A 17,243-nucleotide genomic window follows, 5' to 3' on the forward strand; every position below is an offset into this window, starting at 1 on the left:
TCTAATTGGATAATCGAGAAAATAACCGTCATTGATTATTTAATAAATCCTTCATTGCGGCCCTGAAATATGTCGCTGTGATTATATAATTATTTTTGTTATTGTTTGTTTTACCTTTACACCAAAAATAACGCTTGTATATTTATGTTAGCATTAGCGCCATTTGGAAAGAGCGACAGCTGTAACTCCCCATCATTAAACCTCGTCGCCGGCTCTTGACGTACTTAGCGGATCACGACTTACTCCGTTAATGGAGGTTCTTAAACGTTCCACCGCTTTGAAGCAGGGGCTTTAAAACTATCTCTGCGGATTAGCGAGTTCCCTAAAGTTTTCCGTGGACATGGACGTCACTACAGTGTTCCGCGTGGTACGTTGTGAGTCCTTTTTGTAATTTCTGTGTCAGCGTTTCGTCGCCTTTGTCTGTGCAGGCCTTCCAAAAGTGTGGATGTTGCGTTGTGCGACTGGAAAACACAAGTATGTGTGCATCTGTTGTAAGTCTGAAATAGTCTCTCATCTTGTCCTTACAAAGGAATGAGGAGCCCTGCGGGGTCAGAGTCGACAGCAGGGGGTCTTTAGGGGATAAGTGGGGGGGGGGTGTGTGTGACTGACAAGACTTGGCAAAGGAGAAAATAGACTATTCCATCTGTCTCAAAGTCCGACCTGCTGCTGACCCACTCTCTGGAGACTTAAGTTGGCCTGTGGTCACATGGTCAGGGCAAACCCTTTAAAAACCCCTCAAGCTACACGTCCGACACCCCAGTCTTCTCTGTTCTTCTCTGAGGCGTCAGCTGGTCTTTGCCTCCGAGGAGCCGCCATGTCAGACACTGAGGAGATCGTGGAGGAGTATGAGGAAGAAGAGGAGGAGGAGGAGGAGGTGAATGAGGAGGAAGTTGAGGACGAAGAAGAAGAAGAGGAGGAGGAGCAGGAGGATGATGAAGAGAAGAAAGGAGAGCATGAAGAAGAGACCAGACCAAGGCCGAAGACGACCTACGTACCAAACATTGCCCCTCCAAAGCTCCCTGATGGCGAGAAGGTGGACTTCGACGATCTCCACCGCAAGAGAGTTGAGAAGGATTTCAACGACCTCCAGACGCTGATCGAGCTGCACTTCTCCAACCGCCAGAAGGAGGAGGAGGAGCTGGTGGCGCTGCGCACCCGCATCGAGCGCCGCCGCGCCGACAGGGCGGAGCAGCAGCGCGTCCGCACCGAGGAGGACCGCGAGCGCCAAGCTCGAGTGACCGAGGAGAAGACGAGGCGCGAGGAGGAGGCGGCCAAGCTGCGCGCCGAGGAGGAGGCCAAGAAGAAGAAGATATTCACCAACAAGTCGTTTGGTGGCTACCTGCAGAAGGTGGACCAGAAGAAGGGCAAGAAGCTGACGGCGAGAGAGGAAAAGAAGAAGGCCCTGATGGATCGCAGGAAACAGCTCAACATCGACCACCTGAACCAAGAGAAGCTGGTGGAGAAGGCGCAGGATCTCTGGCAGTGGCTCCACCAGCTGCACGCCGAGAAGTTTGAGCTGGCCGAGAAGCTCAAGAGGCAGAAGTACGACATCCACGTGCTGCGGAACCGAGTCAGCGACCACCAGAGGGGCTCCAAAGCGTCAAAGACCTCCCGTGGTGCAAAGGGCAAGTCTGGCTCTTGGAAGTGAGGATCAGAATCCCTGGCAACTGGACTACCAAGTTTTTTTCCTGGACTATTCAGCTTGAATTAACAACTTGCATTGTAAAGAGCTAATTTGGGGCATGAGTTGAGGGGAACGTCCTTGTTTCTGGCCCCTGGGCTCACAAGATGTGGTTGAAGGGTTTATCTTGTAAAAGTATTTTCCACCATTGCGGTTTTCATGACTGGTTTTGTGTGCCCATGTTTTCTTTTCCTCCAAGATATTCTGTAATCTGTGACAAACAGTATAACCTTTTCAAACAAGGTGCACAAATGGTATTTCTTTTTCCAATAAATCAAGACAAATCCACACAATTGAGAGTGTTTTAATACTCTTTAGGTTTTGTGACTTTAAACTCTCTAGTGCTGACTAGAAACACCCAAACTCTGGATCTGTTCTTCATGAAGGTCTGGTTCAGTACGGCATGGGTGGGGTCGTGTAAAATGCCTGAAAAATGTAACAGGTGCTGCACAGCTGATTGTTTTTTTTCTGTTTTTTTTAACACAGCTAATTTAGTCTCAGAAGCCCAGGGGGCAACCGTGACAAAATGACCACTGAGGAGTAGGGTATCCCCTTAAACCCATAGGATTTAATGTACAGCAAGTTATAATACACAATTAAAAAAAACCTAACCATGAGTTGATAAATGATGTTATTCTAGTGCTACTTATATACGGTACATCAATATTTCTCAACAACAGTAGTTAAATATCAATTATATCTTAATTTATGCTCCAATTTCATTAATCAGATCAGATATTTTGGGGCTATTTATTGGGTACAATTGATGGTCCTGCAACTAAACTAAAATTATTCAGTTTTAAATGATTTATTTATTATATGAATCAAAGAAACCTGAAAATATTCACAGTTTTAACCTGAAAAAAGTGGTTTAAGGTTTTAGTTACTCTTTGAGAAACGGAGAAATGTCAAAGCTTGTTCTAATTATTGAAAAAAAACAGTCAAAATATTAATAATCGATGAATCAAATAATTGCAGACATAATTAATTATTATTATAATTAATAATAATTAAAGTATTCTGTATTCCCTTTTTTAACTGTTTTCGCAAGTATTTCAGAAAAGCAGGTATTTTCTGTTCTCTTTACTTCTATCACATTAAATCTTAATCTTAATTTGAGTTTTAATCACTAATTTAGCGTCTGAAGGAAATGCCTATTATAGAATAATTAGGGGTTATAGTGCTAATATAGCACTCATATCATATAGTTTCATTCATCTTCTCCAACAGGTGGCACTAGAGCACTAGTTTGGAGGAAACCACTTCTCAAACACACACTTTAGGAAAGGATGCAGCTGCCCAGTGTTTTTAAATATACAGTACATTCTTTGTTTATGTGTAAGAATTAAAGTTGCATCGCTAAAGTTTGAAATTAGAAGCAAATTAGCAAAAGATAAAAAAATAAAAACTATAAATAAACAAATTAAAAGTCAACAATTTCGTTTTTGTCTCTTTCACGCTTTGGACCGCCGCCGTCCTCCGCCGTGTTGCTTCTCGCGGACGTGACAAGCCATTAAAACCTTTCCAGACGCGACAGTATGTCAACAGGTTACCATAGAGACAGGGAGAGGCTCTCTGTGTAATCAGGTCTCTGTAACCCCCCTCCCCTTCCTCCCCCTTCCTCCCCCTTCAGTACCAGCACACCCACTCAGATGAGCATCCTGCTACCTGAGCTTAAAAGTGTGTGTGTGTGGGGGGGGGGTCTGTATTGATGATGTTGTGAGAAATGCATGACTGGACAGCAGCGAGGCGTTTAGCAGAGCATCAATCAGCGGTCAGAGCTGGACCCGGGGAACAAGATGTTCCCAAGATTCTGCTGCTGATATTAATTTAAGAAGAAGTTGTTGTCGGATTCAGGTTCTCTTTCAGGTTGCTGCTGCTGTCTGTCAGTAGCAGCAGCAGCAGCAGGGTCATCAGGGGTGTGTTGTGTTGTCAGCTTATTAATATCCAGCAGAGAGGACAGAATAATGTGCTCTCTGCATGACTGACAGCTCCCCGACTCCACTTTGAACTCTGATCAGAAATTCGTTATCTGCTCCGCTCGTCCGCTGAACGACTCTGCATCTTAATTGGAGTGATGTGCATCTATAATTCACCGCTCGGTCGCTTTGTTTTGCACCGTTTGTTCCTTGCTCTGCTTCACATCATGACCAAATGATCAAAATGATGTTTTGAACCCTTCAGGGCTTTTACCATAAGCTTTTCCCCAAAATACTTTTATATTACACAGAGAAAGCCATAAAAAAACATGCATTTTATGGTAACAACACGCCTTGTTAAATAGACATTTTGCAAATGTCTTGCTTTAGTGCGCTAATGTCCCGCTCTCTCTTTGTACATGTCTCGTTCTTGCTTTGCAAACATCTTGTTCTCACATCACAAATGTCTTGCTCTGCTTTTGCAAACATCTTGTTCTCACATCACAAACGTCTTGCTCTGCTTTTGCAAACATCTTGTTCTCACTTCGTAAATGTGTCTTCTCTTTCGCTCTTGCTTCACAAACTTCTCACTCTTGCTTTGCAAACGTCTCATTCTTGCTTCGCAAATGTCTCATTCTTAAACATCTCGTTCTTGCTTCGCAAACGTCTCATTCTTAAACGTCTCGTTCTTTCGTCGCAAACATCTCGTTCTTAAACGTTTCGTTCTTGCTCCGCATAGTCTCGTTCTTGCTTCGCAAACTTCTTGCTCTGACTTTGCAAACATCTCGTTTCTTGCTTCGCAAGCGTCTCGTTCTTGCTCCGCAAACGTCTCGTTCTTGCTCCGCAAACGTCTCGTTCTTGCTCCACAAACGTCTCGTTCTTGCTTCGCAAACTTCTGGCTCTGACTTTGCGAACATCTCGTTCTTGCTTCGCAAACGTCTCGTTCTTGCTTCGCAAACTTCTTGCTCTGACTTTGCAAACATCTTGATCTTGCTTTGCAAACGTCTCCCTCTTGCTTCACTAACATCTCGCTCTTGCTTCGCAAACATCTCTCTCTTGCTTCACTAACATCTCACTCTTGCTTCACTAACATCTCACTCTTGCTTGACAAACATCTCCCTCTTGCTTCACTAACATCTCGCTCTTGCTTCACAAACTTCTCGCTTCGCAAACTTCTCGCTTCGCAAACTTCTGGCTCTGACTTTGCAAACACCTTCTTCTCACTCCGTTAATGTATTGTTCTTTTTTAGCGAGTGTCTCTCTCTCTCTCTCTCTCTCATAAATGTCTTCCTCTGTTTGCAAATGGCACGCTCTTGCTTTCGTAAACGTCTCGTCCTTGCTTGGGAAAAATCTCGTTCTCGCTTCGCAAACGTCTTGCTCCATCTTCACGAACATCTTACTCCCTTTTCGCAAGCGCTTGTCTCTTTGCAAGTGCCTCGCGCTCACTCGTTATGTTAGTGAGTAAATGAGAGTTTTCCTTTGAGTACTCGAGAACTACAAAGTCATGACTAGTCATATCACACAAAATGTCCGATTCAAACATTTTTTCCACCTAGAGATTTCAAGTATATTATTTCCTATGTTTTTTTTTTAAGAAAGTAAAACAGAAATGTTTCTCTAGGAGACCAGCAAACTCATACATGGACATTAGACTAGATTAAAAACATTTTCTTCACAATTTCTTGAATGAAATGACCAATAATGAATATGAAGACACATTAACGGTCATAAAACGAGCACAGTTGGATGTTAACAGAAGATTCCAGCGTCCACAACTCATAATAAACAAGAGGCTTAAGTTGCAAGTGAGGAAGGGAAAAAGGTCACTGGCGACTGACTCTCATCTCATCTCAGATTTAATTAGTTTTTTCTCTCCCTGTGGAGATGAAACAAGAAAAAAGAGTTTCCATGTAAATACCTGAACACACTGCCTGCATGAAAATGTAGCCACGGTGGAATATAACCATTCGAAGTGCATTTTTTTCTTCAATTCAGCAATTAAAATTCCACGTAATATACATTATATTTATGTGTTAAACTCTACGGTATCTTCCATAATGACTCCTTTTCTGTGTGCTGCAGTTGCTCGTGACTCCTCTTTAAATATTTATGATTTTCTTTTAACAAGAGTTGAATTAGATAAGGTGTACTGGTGAACAGCAGGGGAGATAAAAACACATTTCCACACCCATTAGCAGCAAGTCTGCTTTATCGTGAAGGAACGTCCAGTTATGTGAAAGGGGAAAACCAAAGAAATACAAACAAAGGTTAATCATATGATCCCTATTGTGTCATTTCAGACAACTTGTCAATGTTTTTTCTTTCAACCTGCAAAGACGAGGGTGTTTTTTTTTAGTCTCTTATTGTGGTGGAAAAGTGCAAATTAAGACAGTCCAGTTGCCGACACCTCACTCCCTGAAGAGAAAACGAAAGTGACCTCCATGACTGAGAACCTTCACCAGATAACCATGGAAACTTTAAGTTATGTGAGCAGCTGAGCTGGTGCCCAACGCTTGTACAACTCAGCGCTTGGAAGAATAAAGGCTATACAAAAGAATGTACTGTAAATGTACCACTCAAGTGGGCACAGGAGGTCAGGAGACGGCAGGTTCCGGGAGGGACGGTGCACATGGATGGAGATCAGAGAGATAATGTGGAGCGAGTGAATGGAGAGACTTGTAGCAGGAGAAGGAGGGCTTGAAGACAATCCGGAACTTAACGTGGGGGGGTTGCCTGTTGCCTGTGGAGCCTGTCCAGTATTTTCTCGGGGACCCCAAACAGGACGGCGTTGCATTCGTCCAGATGTGAAGAATGAATGAAATGAATGTATGGATGAGGGCCTCAGCGACAGAATCTGGGAGTTTTCATTTTTTTATTTATTCAACCAGGAAGTTCCTTGAGATGGAAACCTCTTTAGAGTCTCTGTAGCCAGTTCATTTAGCATCAAAACTCAAAAGACGTGTAGTTTGTCCATTGTGGGCTACTGTAACCCAGATCCTGGCTCATTCTGGGGCAAAGAAAAACCACAATTCATACAATCAGGTGCACTCATAAAAAACTTAAGTACGACTCTTTACAACTTTTCAAATATCAAATCAAGTCAAACAAACTTACAAGAGGAAAACAGAACCAAATAAATGAAAACAGGTGCAATTTTCCTTTTTACCTTTTCTCACTTATAATCCCCTACACGACTCGTCATTGGCTAAAGTCATATTACACTAATGTGTTACTGTGCAACACTGATCGTAGATACAAACGGAGAGAGAGAGAAATGCTGGAGTGTGGGCCCTCTGGAAGCCTTTAGCCTGTGGATAAATTAGTCTGCCCTGGAGGCTGTGCCTTCTGGGCTTATCTCCAACCTCCTCCAAATTGGAGTGGGAGTTGGTAGCATCCAGAGGTATAAAGGAGATTTAGCCGATCCGACAAGGCATTAATCTCTGCTCCTGCTTAACATCCTCGGTGAGTTTTTCGAGCACAGCGATCCCCGCGGCTATATAAAGACAATAATGTCGCCGTTTGTCCACTCAGCGGCGTGAGTGTCTTCAGTGTCTGTCGTTGGGCCATAATTCCGTGTGGTATCTTGTGGATGGGAATAGTAACAGTGGAGCTTTAATTGCTCAACAATCCCTCCTAAGTGGAGGCTCAGTTATCAAGTGGCTTAATCTGGAGATGCCTGCAGCTAAAGCTCAGCTAAAAATATGTTTTTTTTCCCCCCTCCCTAGTTGTGGCACATTCAGTTGCTTCTGTTTGTCTCTGAGGTTGTTTGGATTCCTAAAAGTATTTTGTCATTTAAGGTCAGAGAACTTTTTTGGAGTTCAGCAAAATTGTTTTCCTCCTATAGGAAAAAGTACTGATTTATCAATTGGTTACAGATCCTGCCCAAGGACACATCGGCATGTAGACTTAGTGGAGCCGGGAATCAAACCCACAACCTTCGAGTTGAAGGAGGACTCCACCGTTGCCGAACCGGGTGTTGTTTTTAATGAAAGCCAACAAAATGTTCTGGTGTCTTTGTTTCTCTATGACATTAATTACTTGTAATTAAGCCAACTGACATTTTGTGAATAATAATACTTCATAATAATACTTCATAATTAAAACAGTTCACCAAGTGCTTTCACGGACCAGATTAAGATCACACTACACAAATACAGGCCGATTTTCAAACGGTTTGGTCGTGACCAGACCACATTCCCAACGTTGGGAATGGTGAAGTGCCGGACTTGCCGCGCCTCCCCGATGACCTATGAACTCGCACAGTGTCGTGAACGATGATTGGTCGCGGGGGCGGGGTCGGGGTCATACTTGTAGTGTTGCGAGTCCCCTGAACAAGACACGGCAAGAATCCCTACCACGGTGATTGATAATTTGACAAAGGGCTGAACGATTTTGAATAAATATCTAATTGCGATTATTTTGACTGAAATTGTGATTCTCATTTTCATTTGAAAACGTTATTTAAAGTGGTTATTGTGTGATATTTATGCCGATCTGTGAGAAGCAAAGATGTTTTCTTGAGTCAATCAGGACAATATTTAAACTGAAATGGTAATTTTTCCGCACACTTTGGGCTTTAAGAAATACTGCGCAACACCTGACATCGTGAAAGACCAAAATATCGTAGTCTGATCCCGGCCTTCAATGAGCGCCAATCAAGATGTAGCGCCAAGAAGCTGTCGAGTTTCAGTCATTTCTATAAACCCAAACATGGTGAAATAGCAGAGAAGACTTTCGTAAGAAAAATTGACGCTCTATTCTTAATAACAGTAATATCGCTCGTGCCCACTACTGAGTGGTGTGGGGGAAATACAGATGTAGTGAAAGTGTAGATGGACATGCTTCTTCTGTAAGGGCCTATGACTCAATCATTTGTTTTGTCATGAATCACAGGGAAACTCTATGGAAGTATAAATAGAAACCCATGCAGTTACCTAACAGGTTTCCTGTGGCGCCCACAGACACATTGTAAGGACACTCGTCCAAACTATGACTAATTAACTGCTGTTCATTCATGGCCAGACAGCTCAAGCACAATAATAACATCACCACGTCACATCTGCCGGCAGCTGCTGCTGCAAACGTGGGCTCGATGACCAAGGAAACGGCTGCTGCGCGGGGGTTTCGTGACGCTTTGTGTGACTTTATATTTAGAGCTTTTCACAAAGAGTCGTGGGCAAAGTTGTGTGAGCCGTTTGTTTGAGAGCCCTTATCAAATGAGAGGCAGCAGCTTGAACAAGCTGATGCGTGTGCGAGAGGAGTGGTTTTAGAGCCTTGAACTGGAAACGTGACTCTATCATTTGTCTGCTCTTGAGTTGACGGCTCTCAGGAGTTGCTTCTCCAGTATCTGTGTGCCCTGGACTTTTGATTTCTAGGTCACAAGGTCTGTTGGTCACGTTGTCCACTACTTTTCATCGAAAAAATTGTTCTATATGTAAGTTTAGATGCTAAATTTATTGAAATACTGTATATATATATATATATATGTAGAGCTGCAACTTAAGTATTTGCTTGGTCGGTAAAATGTCAGAAAATTATGAAAATGTTTGTTTGTCGTTGTATTTTGATCCGAAAGCTTGTTTTAATTTAAAAAAACTCTAAAACTGAATCATGTATTTACAAAAATAATTGACAATTAATTTAGTGATCGATTAATAATCGATTATTTGAATAATCAGTTATATTTTTATCAGATGGAGGAAATAAAAGAAAAATTGGCAAAATATGGGGCCAAAAAATCAGCAACAAACATTGGCCATTTGCTGCCCTGATTTCTCTAATGTGAATTGTTCCATTGGAAAACCCTGTATTGGTTGACCTTCTAGTTACAATAATATTAAATGGCACCAATTTTACAGACAGACAAGACAAACGTAGAGGCAAATGTCATAAAATTTGAAACACCAAAATGTCAAAAACAAAGAGCAAAATATAAAAGCAAGAAGAAGACAACATCGCAATAAAAGATATAAAGGCAGGGCTTATCTCCTCAAGGCAGCTCATTCCAAAGTCAAGAAGCTCTGATGGGTGATGGATTTAAGTCTTGACCTTGGAAAAAGACAAAAGGGCCTTACACGGTCATAATCAATAATCAATTAAAAATGATCAGTAAAATATTAAAATCAATACATAATAAATAATAAATATGATTATTTTCAAACGTTTAAAACCAGGAAAAGATGTCGTCACAGATACCGTATCACGATATGACGATATCCAAAATCTCATCATGTCTTGATATTATATTGATACATTACCCAACCCTACTTTAACTAGTACTTATAAATACTAGTGCTGATCAGTGTCAGCACATTTCATGTAATTCCAAATGTCTGAATCTCAACTTTTTTATCTAACAAAGCAGTTTTCTGGTTTTCTGGCCTTATATAACAGCCTGCATTGATCGAATCTCGCCAGAGTGATATATGTCCATTGTCGGTGCGATGAATCATGTGGCGTCGCGAGTGACGGAATGTGTCTTCAATCAGTGTGTTTTTTTCCCGTCGCGTTCTCCTATATGTCCCCAGCCCACCTGTTCCATTCATCCCATTGATTAGTGTGCGGTTATCAATCGCCGTACGGCTGGACGAGCCCCGCCCGTGACAGAGTGAGTGGCACCTGATAAACGACTGTATTTAGATTCACGCTCACGTCCTCCCGCACGCGTCCACTCTGTGTGATTCGTGTCGTCTCCTCCACCTCTGCCCGCCTGGGGAACTTGACAGAACAGCTGGAGTGTTCTGATCACGCCGTGGCCGTCTCCTCCCCAACCCTTTATTACCGTGTCTTTTCCGCCACTGTGACGACACCGATGATGGTGGCACCACTGCTCACACCTGCTGGAGCCCAATCGTCAGTCCGTGGCACACAATGCCTTAATTAGCATTCTGCCGGTGTAATTGTGAAACAAGGCTTAATACCAGTCTGAGTCAGAGGGTAAATGGAGCAGTGGGGACAATCTCACAGGAGAGGGAGCCTTACATAAATCTTATGTCCATCCATCTCTGGTAAATGTATGGGTTATTTCTTGTTCCTCTTTCTTTCTTTCTTATAATCTGGACAAAACGATTCTCGAGGGGAAGCAAAGGCTTGCGTGGTATGAGTGACTTGTTAACCAAATACCAACTATGTCTTGAAGTCTTATTACCCAAACTAAGAAGAAAACCGACATTCGCATTAGTGTTTGGACCATTATTCAAGCACCTTTGTCCCCTCTTGGACATCTCTCTTTGTGGAGAAACAGAAACGGTGCTGATCTGAATGGAAATCCACCTCAACTGATTTAAAGCATGGGTACAAAAGTTTGACTTTTGTGTTAGAAAATATATCTTATTCTTCAATAAAAGTAGTGTTTTTCATGAAAACTTTAGGGGGAGCAGAGAAGTTTGACTTCAGAGATGCAAGTAGGCAAGAAACATCCATTTAAATGCTAATAACACAGTTGTGTAGGAGCTAAAAGGAGAACTGATGAAACCATTAATTACCTCAACGTCTTGTCTTTCTTTTGGGTTTTGACTTAATAGGAAAATCATCAAGCAAGTGGAGAGCAGGGCTATTGGAGTGTAATGTCGTAATCAAGACCACATTATCAACCCCAAGACCAGACCAAGTTAGATTCACAACCAAGACAAGTCCACTATATTCTCTGTCACCTTCCTTTATGCCAGAGTCTGATCACATGTTATGATTACAAATTTCCCCCCAATGTGGAAGACATGGGGTTTCGGGAATTGTCGGCCCACAATCTTGGATGTCTCACAACCTTCCAACAAGCAGAGTTTGGCCCGTTTTTTCCTTTTTTTCTTTGCATACTACTGCATGTATTTCTTCTTGAAAGTGACTTTGACCAGTGAGATGACAGAGCAACTGAGAGCAAAAGTAAATGGCAACGCAAAAGAGGGGTGTTGAAGTTTTCTTTGAAGGAAATGACGGTCCTCTTCGCGTGCCCCAAGAACATGTCCAAAGTCATGTTTTCTATTCCTTTTTTAGCATAGCACAGCAAGTATCCATTGTTGATCAATGCTTCATTGCGGTCCCCTTTCTTTCCATGTGCTCCGTCACATTTGTTGGTCAAGTCATGGCAAGAATTTCTGCGTCTATGGCCACCTAATCTTACAGTGACCATTGCAACAGACAAAAATATAGTCTCGTCTGACCTCGGCTCCACTCACATCACTATTGGAGCATTCAGACTTTGCTCCACTGAAGGTTAAAAGATGAATTCTTAGACACTGAATTGAGATACTTGAAAAACTGTTATAATATCAAGCTGAAGGATCGTGAGATTATCTGGAAGAACACTTGTTAGGTACATAGGAGCAGGGAATGCAGAACATGTAAAAGTTTGCGCCCACGCAACATCTGTGCCCATTTATTCCTGTCTTTTATTCTTTTTAAAGTAAAAAACGCAGCAATTAGAACGCTCTGAATGTCACCGTTAGAAAATTCTCACTTTAAGCTGGTTTTAAATATCACTCCTTGTCATGCTCCTTCATGGCCTTGACATTTTTTGTCAAGACAAATAACAAGGAGGAGGAGAAGTAATGAGAGAGCATTCCTGTGCTCTTTCCCGGGGGGGTAAAGTGTATATTTTTAGCACCTCACATCGATATGTTTTTCCTCCGTGTCTCCTCTGCCTAATGCTTTAAAAAGCAATCTCGGTAACCTTTCATCTCCTTTCTGCTCGCGACGCTGATGGCTGATTCGTGCAGTTCTCTTGACACCAGACAGCTCCAGACGTGCAGAGTTTTGCCATCTTGATGTTTTCAACACTTGAACATGTTGTACCCAAAAATGTATCTAACAAGGTGAATGCTGGGTGTTCTACTTTGTAGACGACGGCGTGCGCACATCCACGCGAGAGCTTGTGTGTCACTGACTGAGAGGGCTGCAGGAGCAGGAGAAAAAACGTTGCATGTGACGTCTTTCAAGTAGCCATTTGGTTGGTCATGATTTTACTTTGAACGCATCTATACATCATATCAGCTCCCCGCCATGCAAGGACAGGCGAGGACAGATTAGTGTCGAGGTGTAGATGAGTTACTGACATCGTTAATCAAAGACACGTCAACGTCGCACCCAGAACAGATGTTTCACGGTGGCAATGGCGTTATATATTTACATCATGAAGGTGACTTTATTGGAGGGAATCTCTTATGGTGCGTTCACTGTGAATGCACACGGAGATTTTGCTTCGTGTGCTGGATCATTCGCGTATAGGCATCTTGTGTGAGGCCCTGGTATACTTCTGTGCACAGCGGATTCCGTCATCAACCCGCAGGCCACAGCCCGCAAAACTGAACTTCCATGAGTATAAGCCCCCCTCACCAAGCAGAAAAAACATTTATACAACAGAAGAAGTAGTCACCAAGGATAGTTAACCCGAGCCTTGACCTGGCAACCCCCTGCCCGATGGGCCTTTCAGCTGTAAACCACTCAAACCAGACATGTTCGAGGGACTTGTAGCATTGTTCTCTTTTTCTTCTTTGGTAGGAATGCGTCCTATGCCCTGCGTCCAGAGTTGTACCGCCACCCCATGATGAAGTGGCATACTACAGGACCCTGACGCACGAGTATACCAGGGAAATATTGTCAGAACTTTCCAAGTAGTCCAAATTCCTTGCTCACTTTCTGCCAAACCTTCTCCAACTTTGCCTGGAATTTGCTAGCTTGGGGCGTCCACATACAGCAACTGTCAGCACGACAGTTAGACCAATTAAAAAATCTTGTTAAGTCACTTTATTTTTTTCATGCAAATGTGAGTTCTTTAGTTTTTTGATGACATGTATTTAATATTTAGTTTATTTGTTGCTTTTATTGAAAATAGGCTTTCTTTTAATTTGCAACAATTATTGTTAGTGGTGCAACGGATCATCATTGATCCGTGATCCGTTCGGATCAATATCTTCGGTTCGGCACACACGTGATCTGCAGATTGATTTATGAAAAAAAAAAAGTTGTGCGCACACACAGCGTGGTCATGGCGAGCAGGGGAACGGAGGAGCTTGAACGCCCCGCATCATTTAAATCCCCTGTATGGGAGCATTTTGGCTTCCCTGTCAAATATAATGACGAAGGAAAGAGGTTAGTGGATAAAACCGTGACGGTGTGTCGGCACTGTGGCACAAGAAAGCCAGTGGAAACACATCAAGCATGGCCACGCATTTGAAGCGACATCACCCCGGTGTTTGAATGACAGGAGTGAAAACGAAGGCTGCTCAACAACCACTTATCACCGTGGCATTTAAGCACCCCCTTGTTGCACAATCAGACCGGGCTAAAGCCATCACAAACGCTATAGGTGTGATTATAGGTGCAGATATGAGGCCATATTCGCTTGTGCAAAACGAGGGCTTTAAACACATGCTGAAAGTGCTTGAGCCACGTTACGATGGTGCGCCGTCGCGCACCCACTTCAGTGAAAAGATTGGGCCAGACTTTTTTTGCTGATCCGAAAAATTATCCGATCCGTGACTCTGATCCGCGGAACGATCCGTTGCACCCCTAATTATTGTCCATCGGCTGCATCTATTCTTAATAATCAGCATTTGCAAAGTATTATTTTGTTAATTGCTAAGTCGACACATTTCCATTCCCAGAAACGATAAACGCTGCTCACACACTAAATCTTTTTTTTTTTTTTTATCAAAAAATTTACTTGAAAAAGTCATTTCTCCCCGATTCATTTATTGAATGTCAAGCTCATTTAATTTAGAATAAATACGTGCGCTGCAGTGCAGATACAAAATGCAAATCGGAGAGTGTTTCAATAAATGAATACATTCTGTGTGGCAATATTATATGAGAAAAATAAGATCTTCAACATACCGTTTAGTGTTCAGTATTTCATGTACATCATGTGGAAAGTATTGGTATAATGTTCTTCGAGAAAGCATAGAAGAAAATACCATGTGATTGCGCTTGTATCCAGTATTACCTAACACTACATAATATGTATTTGCTCACATTATGTATATGATGTTATGTAACTCCCCGCTTTGCCACGTTGCCAGAGAGTCATGAACTTCTATAGTACAAAGACACAGACGGCCATAAATACAGCTGCTGGGGCCGCGATGGATGGTGGCTTAACTGTCCCTCCACTTACCCCTTTAACTGTAATTGTTCTTAAAATAGAAGCAGCCCCCGCTACCTCTCTATTAATGAGTTGGCCTTTGACCCTCTGTGCCCAATGAGCCGTGGGAAAAGCGAGCCGGAAAAAAGGGAACCTGTGGTGCATCGCTGTAAGGTGTCAGTAACCAGGGAATGGCACAAATCCAAGCGTTTATGAAACAAGTCTGCCCTGACATAACACAAATTACTACTTTTAATACAGGATGTTATTTAATAGTGTTAAATAATATGAAGGTTTTTTTTGTCACATTGGTATTAAAAGAGACTGTTTGATGAGCCACTGGCGGATAATTAAGCTGCCACTATTCAAAACAAGGTTTGTCTTCAAAGCGAAGATGCTGAAAGGAGCTCTCATCTTTATTTAATACATTTTGTGTTGACAATTTGGAACTGCAATCGGTAATAATTGCCCCCCCCCCCCCCCCAAATACTGACTAATCCTGCAGGTGCATTGTTGATGTGAGCTTCCAGGCTGATCCAATCCCCGGGTCTCAGTAGATCAGTGGTGTTAAGTATCCAGCACAAATAAACATTCAGGAAATGACTAAGCTTTAATTGCATGTATCACCGCACGGAGCTATTAGCCTTTGCTAACTGCAGCTATCACTCCACTCTAAATGTGGGTTTAGTGTTCAGAGAGTGGGCAGCCTTCATTGCCAAGGAAACTAATGTAACCACCCCCCCTTTTGTGCTTCCATCCAATATTGCGGATCAAAAGGAAGTTGCTGTGTGTCATGCTTCGCGAGGGATGAAAATGTTCTCTTCATGTTTTCACCATCAAACGGAGCAGGGCGAGAAGGAGGGACGCGTCTCACAGAAGAGCTTTTCATTTTGTCCTGTAGGTCCTGAAAGCACAAACTCAGTGGAGTGGTTATCTAACGGTTATTATTTGTTAGTGACAATGGAAAGGGCACAGCATTTTGCCAAGCAGCCTCAGACGGTTAAATTGTGTTTATCCATCACCGATAGCTAAAAAAAAAAGGCTAAAAGAGGAATGTTCTCCTATTTCACCTTGTACTTTGAAAGATTTAAAGTCACATTATTGTAAGTTATTACGGTGATTTAAATGCAGGTAACACCTCTTTCTTCTCTCGGCTGAAAGTGAAAAGGTATTCTGGTGTTTTCTTGACAGCAACTTGGAAACCACTTAGGCTGCATCTTTGAAGAAAAGGGCAGGGGGAAAATAAAAACCCTGCGTGACAGACCTGTAATTAAACTATGTTGATGGACAAATGTGTGTATTTTACGTCTGTCCATCATGTAGACAGTCGTGAAGAAAGTGCCATTATCAGAGCAGTCGACAGTTGTGGAACATGGACGGAACAGAAGTCAGACTACCTCAGCTCTGGTGAATAACAGAGCCTTAATCTCAAAGTCATGTATTTAAGCCCTTTGTAAGGTGATGTTTTTTTCACTTGCTCACACCTGATCTTGTTAGTACTTGGATAGGAGTACTTTTTAAATTAGCCCATACTAAGTGGGACTGAACCCCCCCGTGTCTGTGTGGGTTGCCACCAGGCTCTCCAGTTTCCTCCCACCATCAAAACACGTATGAATGTTAGACACATTCGGTCAGGCTGGTCCATTGTCACAGATCCTTTCCTTCTATCACTTTATGTCCAAGTGTTCATTCCTCTTGTGTCATCATGACTAACAGCTACGACTGACTCATGGTTGAGTCGCTTGTGGACCACCCAAAGTGGCTTCGCTCCATGATCACTCTGGCCCAGATTTCGGCTCCAAATGGTGTCATTCGCAGAAGATGATATTTGATATTTGGACAGCCTGTGGTTCAGATGTTAACAGTAGGCAATAACATACACAGATATGTTCTTATATAAAGATAGGAGGAGATGGGTGACTCTTCAGAGGCCTGTGTAGCTCACTTTGGTCGAGTCTTGGATTTGAGCCCCATTTTGGGCGATAGTTGTTTGATAATGGTTCACACCCAATTTTGTCTGGTCTCGAAAGCTAAATCAAGTTTAAACTGATCTTTAATGGTGCTTAACACCTCATAGTATCTAATCTTGCAAGCTAAGCTTGGTTTATCCTGGTTTGCACTTCATTTGGGTAGGAGACTAATTGGGGATACCAAGTGCCATCAATAATCTTGTACAACTGCCGTAGATCCCTGAGAGCAGTTTTTCCCAGTCCTGGTCCTCAGGGACCCACTGCCCTGCATGTTTCAGGTGTGTTGGAGCAGGGCAACATCTAAAACACATAGGGGACTGGGTCCCTGAGGACCAGGACTGGGAAACACCGCCCCAAGGAACTTTTTAAAGATGGCTAATTATTGTGACCCACATCACAGTAAATTTGGTAAGTCAATTATTTCCAAGAGTTGTTTGGTAAACCATGTTGTATGCACATCAAATTTGGACCCCAAAAAACATTTCCCGTGACCCATCTGTGGGTCCAGACCCAGTCTTTGGGAATCCCTGATCTAGAATCTATGGTTCGGTCATTAGCAGTAGCTTTAGCCAGCCAATAACACACACACTGCTACATCA

The 17,243-nt window shown here is 42.6% G+C and overlaps 1 protein-coding gene across 1 annotated transcript; it reads left to right on the top strand.

The window, feature by feature from the left end:
* Positions 1–608: 608 nt before the first annotated feature.
* On the top strand, positions 609–1,974 carry tnnt2c (troponin T2c, cardiac). The gene has a single exon (XM_058625170.1). It carries the CDS (start codon positions 707–709, stop codon positions 1,646–1,648), a length of 942 nt encoding a protein of 313 aa, XP_058481153.1. The 5' UTR covers positions 609–706; the 3' UTR covers positions 1,649–1,974.
* The last annotated feature ends 15,269 nt before the right edge of the window (positions 1,975–17,243 follow it).

Source organism: Solea solea, chromosome 3 (assembly GCF_958295425.1).
Source record: "Solea solea chromosome 3, fSolSol10.1, whole genome shotgun sequence".
Taxonomy (NCBI): Eukaryota; Metazoa; Chordata; class Actinopteri; order Pleuronectiformes; family Soleidae; genus Solea; species Solea solea.

What these genes read in the sequence shown, in the direction of transcription:
- tnnt2c (XM_058625170.1), top strand. Translation starts at nt 707, where the DNA reads ATGGTCAGGGCAAACCCTTTAAAAACCCCTCAAGCTACACGTCCGACA.